This window comes from Lycium ferocissimum, chromosome 3 (genome assembly GCF_029784015.1).
Source record: "Lycium ferocissimum isolate CSIRO_LF1 chromosome 3, AGI_CSIRO_Lferr_CH_V1, whole genome shotgun sequence".
Taxonomy (NCBI): Eukaryota; Viridiplantae; Streptophyta; class Magnoliopsida; order Solanales; family Solanaceae; genus Lycium; species Lycium ferocissimum.
This window is the reverse complement of record NC_081344.1, coordinates 28726054-28744230: the sequence shown is the minus strand read 5'-3', so window position 1 is coordinate 28744230 and position 18177 is coordinate 28726054. Positions and strand designations below refer to the sequence as shown.

At 38.3% G+C, this 18177-nt stretch overlaps 1 protein-coding gene across 2 annotated transcripts; it reads left to right on the top strand.

Moving 5' to 3' along the window:
• Window positions 1-1003: 1003 nt before the first annotated feature.
• On the top strand, window positions 1004-10293 carry LOC132050151 (calcium-dependent protein kinase-like). 2 transcript variants are annotated; one of them, XM_059441231.1, is made up of 8 exons: window positions 1011-2161; window positions 3683-3826; window positions 3917-4069; window positions 4863-4975; window positions 5477-5644; window positions 5740-5867; window positions 9622-9721; window positions 9805-10293. In XM_059441231.1, the coding sequence occupies exons 1-8, from the start codon at window positions 1393-1395 to the stop codon at window positions 9877-9879; spliced, it is 1650 nt and encodes a 549-aa protein (XP_059297214.1). In that variant the 5' UTR covers window positions 1011-1392; the 3' UTR covers window positions 9880-10293. The 2 variants fall into 2 exon arrangements, with proteins under 2 accessions (XP_059297213.1, XP_059297214.1); XM_059441230.1 differs by having other exon boundaries at window positions 1004-2161; window positions 3683-4069.
• Window positions 10294-18177: the final 7884 nt, after the last annotated feature.

Below are 18177 nucleotides of genomic sequence, written 5' to 3'. Positions count from 1 at the left end.
TTCCTTCCGCATCCATTTATCCGAGGCTTAAAAACAAGAGTCGCAGAGTTTAAGGTCGTTAACTCCCCAGCAGTGCGCCAATGGATTAATCGTCGACGCAACATCAAACGCTTAAGGGGGAGAGTGTGATGGATTCATAAGAAAGGATTCCGCCACATCATCATGCCACCTCCGCCACGTGGAACTATTTTTGCCATTTAAGAAGATTCATACTAACGTTACATTTATCACAACTTGTACCGAGGCAAGTGTGACTAAAGGTTCTAGAAATATGCCTAGCCCGAGATAACAATAACGATACCAACAATGGAAGATCTTTAGAACCTTATGGAAATGCTTACGTGGGTCCTTACAGGAATAATTTAGTTGCACTCTTCTGCAGTAGATTTCTATAATAAGGGGCTTATTTGTAAATATGTATTCCACCGACTCGCAATCTGTATAATAATTATTATTTACATATTAGTCCCTAGGTGAGTAATATAAATAGGAGGATCATTCATTTGTAAAACCATCGTGTTTAAAAAATCAATCAAGTTTTCTATAATAAAAACCTTCCTTCTAAGCGAAATTTCTCTTTGCCTTATTCACTTACTATTCCTTGGGCCGATCCTACGATGCAACTTAACGCACTAGAACAGAATTTTACGGTATTTCCAAGAGCTAACTAAGACATTTAGGCAGATAAGAAAGATCAACGCGAAAGCTACATTATCGTTGCCGCACCGCCATTTTCCTCGCCTAAAAGTTTATTAAAAAACTGCAAGATGCTATTCAAATTTGCAACGAAAATGAGATAAATTAATTACTCGACTCACAAACTTATCACGTGAAATAGGGCGGCGACAATAGTACTTTTCTTTCGTTGAATTTGAAAATTGTGATGTCTTTACTTCTCATCAAAATTTGTACTTAATGGGTTACAACTTTTATGTATATCCAAACAGAAATTATCTTATTAAACACTTTTTTTTATGGCCAGCAAGAGAAACTGCGTTATTTTCGCTAATTGAAAAAAACTGTTGACGAAAACAAGGGGTACGAAAAGGAAAGTTGAAACAGAAAAACATGCACACGCAATACGCAAACAATAAACAGAGTTTAATCCCCTTGGCATTTTCTGATCTGAGGAATAACTCTGACACAACATCCTGCATTTTGCACTTTGCCACTCAATATCTCAATTTGTGTCTTTCTTACAATCCCAAATCTTGATTCATGTGATGTGATCGAAAAAAGATTGACATAGTCAAAATCTTTTCCTTCTCTTGTTTCTCCTAAACCAGCTAATAAAACCCAAATTAGTTTGAGTTGATTTTATCAATTGTCTACATTCATTTCATTCAATTTGAAACTGTATTCTATTGTCATAACAACAAATTTCAGATTGAAATGGGTGGTTGTTTCAGCAAAAACAAATATACACAACAAGATGGTAAAGGTTATAGGCCAAGAACAAGAACAAGAACAAGAAGTACTGGTGCATATCAACATTACCAACATCCAGTTTATTATCATCATAACTATCCAAGACCACCCCAAGAAAGACCCTATAAGCCCCAACCACAACCACCACAACAACAACAAAAAAAACAACAAGTGACTACTGTGAAAAATACTCAACCACATATTCAAGAACAAAGAATAGAACAAGATACAATTTTGGGTATGCCATTTGAAGATATTAAAGGACACTACACACTTGGGAGAGAATTGGGTAGGGGTCAATATGGAGTGATTTACCTTTGTACTGAGAATTCAACTAGGCAACATTATGCTTGTAAGTCTATATTAAAGAGGAAGCTTGTGAGTAAGAAAGATAAGGATGATATTAGAAGAGAGATTCAAATTATGCAGCATTTGAGTGGGCAACCAAATATGGTTGAATTCAAAGGTGCTTATGAAGACAATTATTCAGTGCACCTTGTAATGGAACTTTGTGCTGGAGGAGAGTTGTTTGACAGAATTATTGCCAGGGGATATTACTCTGAAAAGGATGCAGCTGATATTATCAGACAGATAGTCAATGTTGTCTATATTTGTCATTTCATGGGAGTTATGCATAGAGATCTCAAGCCAGAGAATTTCTTATTGACTAGTAAGGATGAACATGCAATGCTCAAGGCTACTGATTTTGGACTTTCTGTCTTCATTGAAGAAGGTGATATTCTTACCCCTCACCGTTTTAATTGAATGTTCAAATTATATACACTTATAGTATAAAGATTTGTTTCACTATCGGTCTAGTTTTAACCAGTGATAGTAGGTTAGTTTACTATTTTTACTAGATTATCAATTAATGCTTATAACGAAGATTTGCCTATAATTGTCTTGTAAGTGATCTGATTGTCAAAACAACACAATGTTACTACAATGCAAGTGCAAAGAACTTAAACTCATTAATTATAATGGTTAAGATTTTGAAATAAATTTGTTATGTTTCTGAGGCACTAAGGTGTCTTTTCACGTACTTCTCAGCTTTCATTGCTACTAGGTTTTTTCTGTCAAATGTATAATGACAAGGTCATTTTTGTTCCAGGACACTAACAGTAGCATCTAGGTTCAAAAGGCAAACATTTTGACCGCTGTACAATCTAAAATAAACTCAGAAGAGCGACCTAATACATGGAAATGTATTTAAACTGTTATGCCTGGAAAAGAATGGAATACCTCCATCCTACACTCCTAGTGTTATGTAGTACCTAAGAGCAGTAGTTGTGAATCATGTGTCACTGCAGAATACTTTTAAAATCAAAGTTGTATCATTTACCTACTTGCGGATTTTTGTAGGTAGGATTTCATGAGACCTCTTGACCAAGAGTAGCAGTTAATCTGAATGCATTTCATAACTTACTGTTTCACCTGCCAGGTTAAATAATATTTATGTTACTAGATTCCCCAAGTGGTTAGCATAGAGCACTTGTCCAATATGTGCCATATACTGGAAAATAAATGTTTCAACCTTTTGTAACACCCTAATTAGATAATTCAATTATGTGAGTAAGGCACTTATGCTGTGAAATATGAAAAGCTTCATTTGTTACTTCCAGAAATAAGGTATCTTTGTAGAGGTTAAGTATTTTGAGGAAAAAGGGGAATAGTGGGCTCACTTTTAAGCTGTAAAGAAGCTGATGGAAGATTAGTTTATGGAAATCAATGGCACAATAGTAGCCTCTTATAAAAAAATAAAATTTGTAGCTATTCTGATTCCAGAAGGATTATTAAGACTTATTATCTAGAATAGAATGTACTACAACATTCAACAAACGAAGTTATCCTTGGATGAGTTTGATCTTTATTTGGTAACCCGAATAACTGGAATTGTACAAAAAAAGTAAATGAATGAATTTGAAGTTAAAGTTACTAATACGTAAAATAAACATCATAGGATATCCTAATAAGTTACTAAATATGTGCTACTTCATATCACGTCGCTAACCATCCCTCCCCTCTTTTCTCTTTATAGAATAATGAATACGTGTACTTCACAGGAAACCCTCTCTCTTGCAATTCAAGTTTCTTTAGGTGCTTCTTGCCAGTGTATTGATGATCCGACCATGCTTGTATTTTGTTTTTAAAGCAGTTATCAAGCCATTCTTAACTTAAACTATCCTTGTTTCCTGCACCCTGTTTTTTTTAGAATCTACACAATTCAAATTCATGTTTCATTTATTGATTTCAGGTAAGGTGTACCGCGATATAATTGGTAGTGCTTACTATGTAGCTCCTGAAGTATTGAGGCGAAATTATGGAAAAGAAGCGGATGTATGGAGTGCAGGTGTTATTTTGTATATTATACTTAGTGGTGTACCTCCATTTTGGGATGGTAAGGACAGAGATAAAAACATAATAAGATTCTGTACTAGGTGTTATTTTCTGCACTTGTCTTTTAACATGTCTTGCCAAATCTTTTCAGAAACTGAAAAGGGAATATTCCATGCTATACTAAAAGGAGAAATTGACTTTGAAAGTGATCCATGGCCATCCATATCAAATAGTGCCAAGGATCTTGTTCGAAAAATGCTAACACAAGATGCGAAAAAAAGAATCACATCAGCAGAAGTTCTTGGTATCTCTCTGTCTCTCTCTCTCTCTCTCTCTCTTTGTGTAATCAAAAGCTACACATGATCTTCTCATCTTAAATAGCACTTAATTGCCACAATGTAGTTTTATAGGCATGGCGAGCACTCGTGGGTATTTTGGTCCATAGTGTGACTATATATTATATATTGCCAGAGCACTATTGAGGGGATTAAGTATGTGACATATCCTGTATTTGTTAGACAATACTTTCGTTTTTCTTCACAAAACATTGGATAACAATCTATTACAACAAAGAAGACAGAACTACAACCAAGTACAATTAATAAGGCAATTTAGATGATAGTAGACATAAATTGAGTTAGAATCGAAAATCAAAAACTAAGAAAATAAATAATTAATGGTTGGTGGAAGAGGTACACTAGGTTGTCTTACACATTGTCCAATGTTATGATCCGTTAATGAGTATTTCTTGCCCTTTTGGTGTCTGCTTAGTCTTCTCCATTTTGACTTGATTATCAGGTTTCTTAGTCTTCTCGATATATGATTTGGGAGTTGGGGGGGGGGGGGCTTCAATTGCTTGGTAGTTGTTGGAAGAGGTACACTAGGTTGTCTTACACATTGTCCAATGTTATGATCCGTTAATGAGTATTTCTTGCCCTTTTGGTGTCTGCTTAGTCTTCTCCATTTTGACTTGCTTATCAGGTTTCTTAGTCTTCTCGATATAGGATTTGGGAGTTGGGAGGCTTCAATTGCTTGGAGGTTGTTTAGTATGCTGGAATTAAATTATGCGCCCTTCTTAATATTGTTCGTTCTTGCAGAACATCCATGGCTTCGAAGTGGAGAAGCATCCGACAAGCCGATAGACAGTGCAGTGCTCTCCAGAATGAAGCAGTTCAGGGCAATGAACAAGCTCAAGAAACTAGCACTGAAGGTAGAATCTAATATTGCAACTATTATTTCTACATGACAAATGCTTAAATATTGTCTACAGATTGCCATTACTTAGGATGTCTCCTTAACTTTCATCATTGATTCTTCATCAGTAAAAGTGAGATGAAGCATTTTCTAGGGACCTAATCTAGAAAGTAAAACTACAAGCTGATGTTTCATCTCTTCAATAAAGTGGTCACACAATTGGTTAAATTTTCTTTACTGGTAAATAAGAAACTGTAACATCAACTCATTTTTCCTTCACAAGATATTTTTAGGGGTTGAACTTGGTCTTCGGTCTTCGTTGATGTATTCGTTTCTTTCACAAAATGTCTGTCTATCAAAGAAATGATCATATAAAGGTGGAGAAATTACATTTTTTGCAGTTCGCTAACATGTATTTCGATACCTAACAAGTCAATGAAAGAGATCAGAAGTTTCCATTTTCCCAAAAGGTTTCAAATTTCAACCTCCTGATATTCTGTTAACTGGTATTCCCCAGGTCATTGCAGAAAATTTATCTGAAGAAGAAATTAAGGGTCTGAAAGCTATGTTTGCAAACATGGATACAGACAATAGTGGGACAATCACTTATGAAGAATTAAAATCAGGATTGGCTCGCCTTGGATCAAAGCTTTCAGAGGCTGAAGTTAAGCAACTTATGGAAGCCGTAAGTATGATTCATTTGACTAAACTTATCTGTTCATTGGGCTTCATGTCAGATTTCTTAGTCCTATGTATCCTGTTTATGGTTCTATATTTCAGGCTGATGTGGATGGAAATGGAACGATTGACTACATTGAGTTTGTTACTGCAACAATGCATAGACATCGACTTGAAAGGGATGACCATCTGTTCAAAGCTTTTCAGTATTTTGACACGGACCATAGCGGGTGAGTCCACACAACCGATCATAATTTCAGTATATCTGGCTTCTAGCTTAGTGTAGCTTACTAGCTTTTTCCAGATGCCAATATGTATCAGTTAGGATAACTTTGGTATGAGGCAAATGAAAATTAGGTTTTAGCCTTGTTTCCATCGAGTGCCTATATTATGATGAATTGATGGAGATGTTTCCCTAAATAGTTCATGGGTCGGTTGGGTGTCATCCACAGTGTGTTGCTACTTGATTTGGGTAGGAGGAAGGGGGGTCTAACTGAGTGGTTGATGGAGCCTATGCTCTATGGGTTCAACTGAACATATATATAAAATGCATGCATATGTGTGTGAGAAACTACTGAAATTTCAATAGATAATAAGTCTTAGATCCATAATTCCAAAAGTACAATATTCTCAGTGCAAGCAAAAAAACCTTATAGATTGAATTCGTTAAGTTTAAATCATGAATCTGCCATTAGTCCAACTCTTTCTGTAGGACCATGGATAGGATTGGCCATGGGTTGGTGGTAGATAGTATTTTCTTCTATATGAGATGGTGTTTTTCTGTTATCTAGGTTGTTAATAATGCAATCTTACCCCTCACCCCACATTCAATAAAACCTCATTATGGCATTTAAAATATGGTTGTCCCAATCAAGTAGCCAATCGAAGGATTATATTTGGTTGGTCAAACATATCAAGCCAGCTAACGCCATAAGTATTTCTGACATATTGAGCCCTCTCAGGCACATTTTGCCTTTTATTGCTTTGTGAACTTTTCAAAAGTTATTCTCCCTAAAATTTCATGATTTTCTTTCATCGGAAAGTGAAAGGGAAATGGAAGAGGGAAACACGAAAAGAAGTTGTGGAAAAGGGTAAGACGATAGTTGATGCTAGATCTACCAAAAAATAAGGAAAATGCAACAAGTAAGGGCTGTTGGACTTGTGGTGGACCACATATTCGTAAGAATTGTCCAAATAGACAACGTGTGGATGCTATGCTTGCTTTAGATAAGAACCGAGATGCTAAAGGAAGTGAAGTTACTGCCCTAGTGAATCCTTTACAATTGCTGTGTACGATGACGTTGATGAATGCTACAAGTGATGTCGTTAATCCTCATTCTTTACTTATGCACATTGAAATGAAGATTGGGGACAGGAGTGCAGTGACCGCGGTTGTTACTGGAGCCACACACAACTTTGTTTCTGCCAACTCATGCATAAGTATGGGTTGACTGTGAGTAAATTTTTGTCATACATAAAGACTGTGATTGCCCAAGTCCAAGTCATTGTGGGTATGGCTTATAATATTCTTACCTCTGTTGGAAATTGGAATGGAAAAGCTAATTTGATCGTGATCCCATTAGAGGACTTTGAGGTGATTCTTGGGATTGATTTCATGTGGAAAAATAGCTTTGTTCAATGCCTCACTTGGATGGTTTAATGCTTATGCATGAAATGATGCCTAGTTTTTATTGATTTTATTAATCCATATGGGGAAGAGAAAAAGAAAGAGAAAGGTGCTATTATAATTTCTGCCATGACTGTTGAAAAAGGTTTGAAAAGGGGAGATGAGACTTTCCTTGCTACCTTGGTCGAGATTAAACCTGACGTGAAGGTTGAAATGCCGGGCTGTGTTGCGCAAGTGTTAAGTGTATTTGCTGATATGATGCCGCCTAAATTGCCGAAGAACATGCCACTGCAGAGGGCAATTGATAGTAAGATAGAGTTGCCGTATGGTTCAATGCCCCCTGCACAACCTCCTTATTGTATGGCTCCAAAAGAGTTGGCTGAATTGCGGAAACAATTAAACGATTTGCTGGATGCTGGAATTATTCAGGTATCAAAAGCTCCATTTGTTTTCCCTGTTTTATTCCAAAAGAAACAGGATAGGACGCATTGGATGTATGGGTAGTACGATAATCAACAAGGGAGTTCGTCGTAGTAATCACACCTGGGAGGTCTTTCACGTTGTGCCTCCTTGGTTCCCTCTGAGCCATGCCTGCATCCTAGAAATAAAGTTGTGCAATTTATGTCATCTGACATGTTCTTATTTCTGAATGTCCAACATCAAAGAATAAAATTCCTTGATATAGTCGCGAACTGAACCCGTCCGCCTTAGGCGTTTCAAATGATTCCTAGCAAGACACGATGCATTGCCAGACAAGAATTAGTCTCTCATCTCCTGATGCATCTTTACCCAAGTATCAATTTTGGGTCTACCAACACTTTTCTTCATTCCGAGTTCTCCACCACAATTTCACATCACCAGTAAGATACATGGTGGTGATTTTCTTTTCGTCATTTTCAGTCACCCGAGCAGTAGAAAATTATTCTTCCATATCCCACAGAAGTTTTCCAATTCTTTAGCAGTTGCGCTCCACCAAACGCTTTAGGTTCTGGGATCTTAACCTTAGAACATTCATCACTTCCTTAAACCAGTAGTAGCCATAGCCCTTTGAAGAAAGACGAGTTCGAGGTTGAGATTTTCGCTCTTTCTTCAACTTCTCAATCTGAACATCAGCAGCCTCACGGGATTGTTGAACATCCCTCGTTTGTCCACAAAAAGTTTCACGAAACTGTTCTAGATCTCCCCTCAAATGATGGATTTAGGTTATTAGTTATTACGTCACCATATCCACCGCATCGTCAGTCCCTCCAAACGAGTGTCTCCAACTTTGACAATCATTCACGTAGTTCTGCATTTGAGTTTCCTTCAAGCATAGATCCAAGTCATGATCTCTCGCTCTGATACCAGTTGTTACAGGGTCATTCAACGCAATCAACACTGCACGACAGTCACCCGCACATAGCAACTCCTCCTTACACTTCCTCTTTTTCATTTGGGACTTAGGATTATTTTCAGAACTTAGTAAACAAAGTACACACTAGGACACGAACCGAAGCCACGTCCACGAGTCCTTCATGTTCTTGTCGATGTCTCTGCCCGGCGTCCTTCATGTTCCATCTTTAGGGGCTAACACAAGGCATGTACGGCAATTGTGTTGTGTGCAAGGCACGTGCAGCAGTTGTGTTAAAAGGCTGAAGGCAATCTGTTCGTGGGATGTGGCTTCAAATCGTGGGCTACTGTTTTGCTTGTTTTGTGCAGCCTTGGTCCTGCCCGTTGTAACTGCCACTGGCAGCTGCCTTTATGTATGTATTGTTGTTGGCTAAAGCAGATTATGTTGTAAGCCTTCCAACTCAAGATCCTTTATATATTCTGAGAGAGTAATAAAAGATTGGGAGATTTTACCTGTAATTCTGTGTGTGCTTTGTTTACTAAGTTCTGAAAATAATCCTAAGTCCCAAACAAAAAAGACAAAAGTGTAAGGCTGGGCTGCTGTGTGCGAGTGACTGCCGTGCAGTGTTGTTTGCAAAAAATTGACCCTGTAGCATGAAGTTTCTACGCCTGTTAAAGTGAGTACGGCCCGATCGATCAACCTTTAAGCCAATTATTTTTTTTCATAAAATGTCTACCTATAAAGCCCTGAGTTGAAGTGGGAACAAAATCCCACAGAGAGAAAATAAGTGGGGGCCAGCCGTCATAGGATATCCATGAGATAGCATTCCATCGGTTTTGTTAAGATAGGAGGGCTCTTTCTAGTACTAAATAGGGTCAACTTAGTTGATATGTTTCATGAATTACAAGTTAATCCTGCTTAAGAAATCCTTAATCTATGGATTTGGTAGGATCTGTCTCAGGCATTATATTTTCGCAGATCACTCCTTTGAGAAGTTCACTTCTTTATTTTCGTTAATGTGATTCAGCTTCATAACAAGAGACGAACTTGAAAGTGCTATGAAGGAGTATGGTATGGGTGATGAGGCCACCATCAAGGAAATTATAGCAGAGGTGGACACAGACCATGTAAGTATTTTCAGGTGCAATGTTTAACATTAGTAACTCTATTATGATACTGGATTTTATCTATACTCTTTCACTTAAAACAGGACGGTAGGATCAATTATGAGGAGTTCTGTGCGATGATGAGGAGCGGAACACAACCACAAGATAAACTCTTTTAGTTCCTTGAAACAGTAACCTTGCAAGCAGAGATGTTCAGTAGCCAGCATGATATAGAGAGCTGGGCTGCGAGAAGAGAAGATTCAGAAAAGGCGGAAAAAGTATTCTTGATGTACTAGTTATACCTGGTACCTCCAATCTTTTTTTACTTGCTTTGACTACTTTGGAAAGCAGCGGAGTACAGGAAGCATTTTGGTGTACATCGAATTTAAAGCAGAATAAAAAATTCATATATTTATAATTTATATTCATTCCGCCCCAAAAAGAATGCAGTATTACTATTTGAGAAATCAAACAGTCTTTCTTTTATTATGATTTTTTCAAATAATTTTAATATTTTTAACAATAAGAAATTTGTGATTTATAGTACTTAAGAAATCGATGTCTGAATATAAAATGATAGCTAAATGTGCTGATCTTGAACACTGTATCGTCTTTTCATTTTTTTTTTTTCACAGAGGGAGTAGTTTCCTAGTCATACACAGATTCCGTTGTAATTTATACATATTCTTATTTGATATTCGAAGGAAACAGATGATTATAATGAAATAAAGAACCTCATATCTCTTTATGTTTCTGAAGCTACTCAAAGTCCTGGAAATTTAAAACGAACGTGTGAAGGGGATAAAAAGTGTCTCGAACAAGGAACTTAATTATTGTTAGTAGGTTCTCGTCAAGTTGAATGATCTGCATTCAGCATTCCATTATATTTCTATTGTCAACCAGGGAACTGGGTGGTTTTCACAGCCACTATACCAACTTACCTGTTATTATTGAAAACTACTTGTGTTAGGCCTTTTACTGAACCTAAAACTACTGATGTTCACAGAAGCAACAGGTCCCGAACTCCCAAAAAGGAGAAAGTAAAAAGTACTTGTGCAAGCTTTACCTTATTCTTTTCCTCATTGCATCAACCCTCATTAAGTTGAAATGAGAAGAAACAATATCGCATGCATTTTCATTCTAAAATTGTCGACTTTTGTTTGAGGAAATGATTATCCATTTTAAGATCAAAACTTTTAAGGTTGTCAAAAGATTTAAGGGTATATTTCCTTAAGGGGATGTTCAGGTGGTCAAAGAGTTAGAGCAACAATCTGAAAAGCAGGTTTCCACTATTCCTAGCCAATGCAACATTCCGTGCGTTCTTCTAAGAATGTAAACAGTTCATCATAACTCAAATTTAAGCTTCGCTAACACAACCCACAAGACAGATTGAAGTCTTTTACGTCAGACTGATGGGTTGGTGACCTTTCTGAATATTTGGTGTTCTGGTCTTATGAGCTATTCAACGTATAACTAAGCTTATGAGCGTATTGTTGCTATATTTGCTTTCGCTCTTGAACTAAGAACTTTCCCTTACAATACCATCTCTCAATTCCTGGAAGGAAAATTCCAGGTTGTGATGAATTGATAGCGCAAAAGCGCCATTACATTTCATGAACAAGATGTCTTTTTATGTAGCACATGTCTAATAGTGTATTTGCCTCTTAATTGTCTACATTAACTCTTGATACTGTCAGATGATTTCAGCTTCCTTTTCTCCTCTAGTGCATTCAAGTCGTCTACTTGTAATAGCACTCAAGGTCATAATCATGTTCGGTGTGCGAACAAAGTACCACATTGGTAGCTGAAAAGAAAAAGGAGCTACTTATAAGGTGTTGGATACTCTTAATGATGTGAGGCCTTTTGGAGAAACTTGATCTTATTAAAGCGGACAAATATCACATCATGTTAAGAGTATCTTTAGGCTTTTAGCCAACAAGCGAATCGAGACAATGGTTTGTCGGGATGAGTATGAAGATGGCAGAGTGTGGCGTGGGGCCCCGCTTAGTGCCTTTGCCAGTCTATGGGCCGGTTTACGACCTTTATCCGTAGCATTGAAGATGCATACACAGCCTTTGGGCTTCGGTGACCGTAAATACTCTGACGATGTGGGTTGCACATTGACATGTTGAATCTCTGTGAGTTATAATAATAAGCTATGTGAAACTTAGTTCGAGGGGAAGATTGTTGGGTGTGCGAACAAAGTACCACATTGGTAGCTTAAAAGAAAAATGAGCTACTTATAAGAAATTGAATACTCTTAATGATGTGAGGCCTTTTTGGAAAACTGTGCGGGCTTGGCCTAAAGCAGACAATATCACATCATGTTAAGAGTATCTTTGGGCCATTCAGCACACCAACTGGTATCAGAGCCACTGGTTTGGCGGGATGAGTATGAAGATGGCAGAGTGTAGCGTGGGGCCCGACTTAGTACCTTTGCTCGTCTATGGGCCGGTTTACAACCTTTACCTAAGCTTTGAAGACGCATACACAACCTTTGGGCTTCGGTGACCGTAAATACTCTGACGATGTGGGTGGCACACAGACATGTTGAATCTCTGACCCGTTAATTATGGTAATGTGCCATGTGTAACTTAGTTCGAGGGGGGATTGTGGGTGTGCGAACAAAGTACCACATTGGTAGCTGGAAAGGAAAAGGAGCTACTTATAAGGAGTTGGATATTTTTAATGATGTGAGGCCTTTTAGGGAAAACCGTGCGGGTTTGGCCTGAAGCTGACAATATCACATCATGTTAAGAGTATCTTTGGACAGTTTAGCCCAGCAACTGGTATCAGAGCCTTTCCCCAAAAGGCCTCACACCATTAAGAATATCCAACTCTTTATAAGTAGCTCATTTTTCTTTTTAGCTACCAATGTGGTACTTAGTTCGCACACCCAACAATCTCTCCCCCGAACTAAGTTCCACATGGCTTATTACGGGTTAGAGATTCAACGTGTCAATGCGCCACCCACATTGTCAGAGTATTTTCGATCACCGAAGCCTAAAGGTTGTGTACGTGTCTTCAACGCTACGGGTAAAGGTCGTAAACCGGCCCATAGACGGGCAAAGGCACTAAGCCGGGCCCCACGCCACACTCCGCCATCTTCATACTCGTCCCGCCAAACCATTGGCTCTGATACCAGTTGTTGGGCTAAAACGACCCAAAGATACTCTTAACATGATGTGATATTGTCCGCTTTGGGCCAAGCCCGCACGATTTTCTCCAAAAGGCCTCACATCATTGGAAAGAGTATCCAACACCTTATAAGTAGCTCCTTTTTGTGTTCCAGCTATTATTTTGGTGCATTAGTTCGCAGGTTATGAAAATTATTTATGAAGTTCCACATGGCTTATTACGAGTTAGAGATTCAACGTGTCAATGCGCCACCCAAATTGTCAGAGTATTTACGATCACTGAAGCCCAAAGGCTTGTCTCGTCAAACCATTGGCTTTTACAAGTTGTTAGAAAATTCGTGGAAAGATATGTTTAGCATGATGTGATATTGTCCTTATTTGGGTCAATTAATGCGCGGCAAAAGTGCCTTACATCATTAAGAATATCCAAGTCCTTATAAGTAGCTCCTTTTTCTTTCTAGCTACCAATGTGGTACTTTGTTCGCACACCCAACAAATCTGACGATTGAGGAAATGGGAATATGAAGGGTTTGAATTTTAGAGGCTCAAAAAAGAAAAGGTGATTTCTTATCATTTTTTCTTAGCCTTGTGGGAACATTAATTGTAAATATGATAGGATGATGGAAGACGGGGGATATATATACAAGGATGGTCAAAAAAAAAAAAAAAAAGAAAGAAGAATGGGGGTAGGGAGGGTTGGGAAGTCCCATGGAGGTTGCTAGTAACAAGCTCCTTGTCTAAAGTTGGTTACAAAATTATTTCTGCAGCAATGATATAAATAATGACATTAATGTGGATATATAATTCATTTGTGCTTTTGTAAAGGAATCATTTCTTTATTTTTTAAAAATATTTTTCCATATATTTTTTAAAAAAATTGAGGTACCTGGAGTGCTAGTCATTTAGCTTTACCTTCCGCAGATGATTTTTTCTTTTTTTTTCGTGTAAATCCATTATAAAGTTAATGAAGTCGTGCTTGTATCTTTATGTTAGAATATATGTAAATATATTCCTTAGGTGTAAAATAATGTAAATGATTTGTTAGCATAATTATGTTGAGATCGAACTTTGGTCCACCCTTGACGCATCTGTTCTCCAGTGGATTTATTCCACCATATCCACGGACCTCCTGAACACTATTCTTGAACCGGATGCCACAGCAATGGAGGCATGGAATTGTTTAGTATTTTGATTGTCAGGATCATGAATTTTATGGCATGAACAAGAATTAATGACAAAGTGAAGAAGTAAGTCTGCCGGGAGGGGCTTTTCGAATGGTTCTGCAACATAGTTTCTTGTATTAATGGAAATGATCTCCGACCATGGAATTGTTAATATAGCTTATGAAGTTGGAACAACCGAATGTGCTTGTTGATTTTATTGGAGTTGGAAGGTGTTGGATGGATTTGGTACTTGATTCGTTTTGAAAGTCATGTCCACCATTGAAGGCAATCCTCTCTTCTCTTGGAGGAACGCGAACTCGCGGCACAGGCGCGATTGTAGTTGATTAAAATTGGCGCGAGTTAGAATCTCGGAGGACGCTGCTTCCTCACCCGACAACTCTCACCATCATCGTGGGAAAAACAAACACCACAACCGCAATGTACTCTTGGATGCTCGAGAACGTTTGGCGGGTGACCTGGTTTGGCGGTAGAATTTTGGTGGCGGCAAACATGGGTGAATTTGGAGGAGCGTAAGGAGCGGGAGACAAGGCTGGTAAGACTTTATTCCCTTAGGTTGGCACCCACGGGTCGGGGGTTCTTAGGCGTGTGGCAATGGGTGCGCTTCCTCGGGGACTTTCCACCTTGCCCATATCCGTGATTGAAATTTTCTACTATTCCGGTTACAGCATTGAACCAAACACGGCCATGAATAGTGAAAGGAAGAGTGTGTCTAGGGCCCTCATCCACAACAGTTGTACACTAAGACTTCCATAAGTAATATCATATGGTGTAATATGTTCCAACCTACGTTCCAACGGATGTTGAGTCAGCAATGCACACGATGAGCTTGAATCCCTCGATTGTTTTATTAGGTTTATTGGACACCTATAGCAATGACCTTTTTTGATTACATCCACACAAAACTCTCGTCTTATTTTAAATAATTATAATTGACCCCGGTATTGTTGTTGGGAATGGTCATTCAATTCCAATTCGTGGTTGTGGTAAAATATTGCAATTTTCCCAAATCCCCCCAAGTTTTATAATATTGAAAGAAATGACTCCTTCATGCTCCTAAACTCATTAAAAATTTAATGATGAGAATGCCAAGGATAAGTTTCTTACCGATAATTCGTGACGATATGCATTTGATCCTTTTGGGTTTTGACCATTTTGAAGGTTTTGAAGTAAACGAAATGATGGCTCTAATGAGGTGTGATAGATTTCTCATGAAGTTATCCTTTTATCCCATCACCACATTCAAAAATCCTTCCACCACTCCATAAAGTGCCCGTGGTATCTTCCTATTGGCGATGTTATCGACTTGGGTCACTCCGATAGAGTCAGCTTTATTTTGGACTATCTTAGACTCAATAAAAGCATTGAATGTACTATGTATATATATATATATATATATATGTCTTGTATTTTTGGTAAACACATTAAGTTGCCATTTAATTCTTCAATCGCTAAACATTGTTGCCGGTTGACATTATTCACAGTGATTTATGGACATCTCCGGACGCGGGAGTTCCTATATACATCGTTATTATTTTTGTTTTTGGATGATTTTTCCAAGTTCTTATGGACTTTTCCAATAGCTAAGAAGTCCTATATATATGCAAAATTTTTTTTAAAAGCCCACATTCAAACTCAATTTGAGCGTACTATTAAAAATGTTCAATGTGATAATGGGTGGGAGTATGACAATGGTCAGTTTGGGAAATTTTGTGAGTCTAATGGGATGTCTTTCCGTCTATCTTGTCCTCACACTTCTTCACAAAATGGGAAAGCCGAACGGAAAATTCGATCTATCAATAATATCACTAGGACTCTTCTTGCCCATGCATCCCTTCCTCCTTCCTTTTGGCATCATGCTTTACAAATGGCAACATATCTTATTAATGTTTTACTAAACAAGCTATTGAGTCATGCTTCTCCTATTGAGGTCTTGTACCAACGGAAACCGTCTTACTCTCATGTGCGGGTTTTTGGGTGTCTGTGTTACCCTCTATTTCCGTCCACCACTATCCACAAATTACAAGCACGGTCCACTCCTTGTATTTTTTTGGGATATCCTACGAGTACTTATGGAAAAAAAAAAAAATGCTATGATTTATCGTCCAATAAAATCATTGTTTGTCGCCACGTGAGTTTGATGAGAGTGTGTTTCCTTCTCCAAAATACATGCCCCTTCCTCACACACTTATGATTTTTTAGAGTGATGGACTCTCCCCATATTTGATCCGTCATTTAACCACTTTATGGGTGTGAAGCCTGCCACATTTATAAACCGAGCCTACGGTCAATTTAGGAATGGTTGCCTCCCCTTCTCCTCCACATTCGGCCGAGCCTCTCCCTTCACACTCCTCACCACCCACTCCGATTCCTCCTTCCCTGCCAATCTCCACGAATCAACCCCGAATGGTGACCCGTAGTCAAAGAGGTATTTTTAAGCCAAAACAACTGTTTAATTTAAATAAGTTGGGCGTTACGAAGTCTCATTTACCTCGCGAGAAAGTGAGTATCGAGAAGTGACCCGAATTGGAAAATGGTCTTTGTAATGATGAATTGGACTTATTACTAATAAGACGTTTCGGGAGTTGGTTCCCCGTCAATCGTGAATGTTATTCGTTCAATGTGGATTTTCTCTCATAAGGAAAAAGCTAATGGTGATTTTGAGAGGCATAAGGCCCGAATTCCACCAAAGTTGATGGTTAAACTCTCAAAGTTGGCATTGATTGATGGGGAAACTTTCGGGGTAGTTTACAAGAAATGCTACATATGCGGACTGACTCTCTCCTTGTCCAAGCATTGGCCCATCCATCAACTAGACGTTAAAAATGCTTTTCTAAGAGGACGCGTAAGACGAGGTGAATTAAGGAAAAGAGACAAAAAAATGTATGGGATTCTGGATCCCACTCATCCGGATCATGTATGTTTGTTACGTAAGTCTTTGTATGGACTAGTTGATAATAAATGTATATATATGGCGGTATAAATGGTTTGTACCATATTATGTAACTACCATTGGTTTTACTAATGAGAGATCGATAATTCTTGGAAAAAGGTGAAGGGTCCCGTATGGCATACATATTATTATATGTTGATGATATTATTGGAAGGAAGGCGAGGATTAAGGTATGCTCGATTATGACACTTATAAAAGGACTATCTATGAAGGATAAGGAGTCCCTTGAATTATTTCCTTGAGGAGTTCGACTAAGGATAAGGTAAAGGATAAGCAACGGCATAAGAGAAAGAGATAATTGATCGTGGCCGGCATGTCGCCCGTAAGCCGTCTTGAACATTTGATACTAAGCCAAAGGGGGAGGATGTTATAGCTTCGTGCTTTTATGATGATTTGGAGTCATTTCGAAGTCGACGTGGAAAGTGCTCGCAAGGACTCACATTGTGCCGGATATTTTTTGATGCTGTTCATTAGTAGGTTTGCTTACACATGAACGTTGGTAGATGGAAATAATGAGAAAGGTTCTCAAGCGTATTAAAGGAACATTCGGAACAAGGATTATGGTTTGCGGAGGACTATCCCAAAATGGCCGATCTCATTTTTACGGATGTTTAGATTGGAGAGGTTGTTCCCACCGGGTACTGCTCGACATCCGGGGCTAAGTGTGTTTCTTGGAGATAACTTGATCCAAACGGTCTCCAAACGCCAACCCACTCTTTCTCGATCCGGCTTTAGAAAAATCAAGAAAAAAGAGGGGTTGCTAATGTTGTCTCCGAGGGGCCGGATCCGTATTCTTATTGGAGTTACATTGTAATACGTAAGGCAAGGATGTGGAAGACATTTATATATAATGTGAGTGCCATATTTTCAAGAAAGAAAGAAACAAAATGGCCGCACCAAACACATTGAAATGGACATCCACTTTGTTCGTGAGAAAGTTGGTTCAAATGTGTTATTTTACTACATGTTCCGTCTAGATATCGATTGCCGATATTTTCACTAATGGCCTTCCCAAGTCTTGTTTGAAGATTTCCGGATTATTCATTCGTTCGAAAGTCTACCGTTTCGGCCGAAAGGGGAGTGTTAGAATATATGTAAATATATTCCTTAGGTGTAAAATAATGTAAATGATTTGTTAGCATAATTAGTCAAATATTGTTAGCATAAAGTGCAATGCACACGATGAGCTTGAATCCACCCGACCCA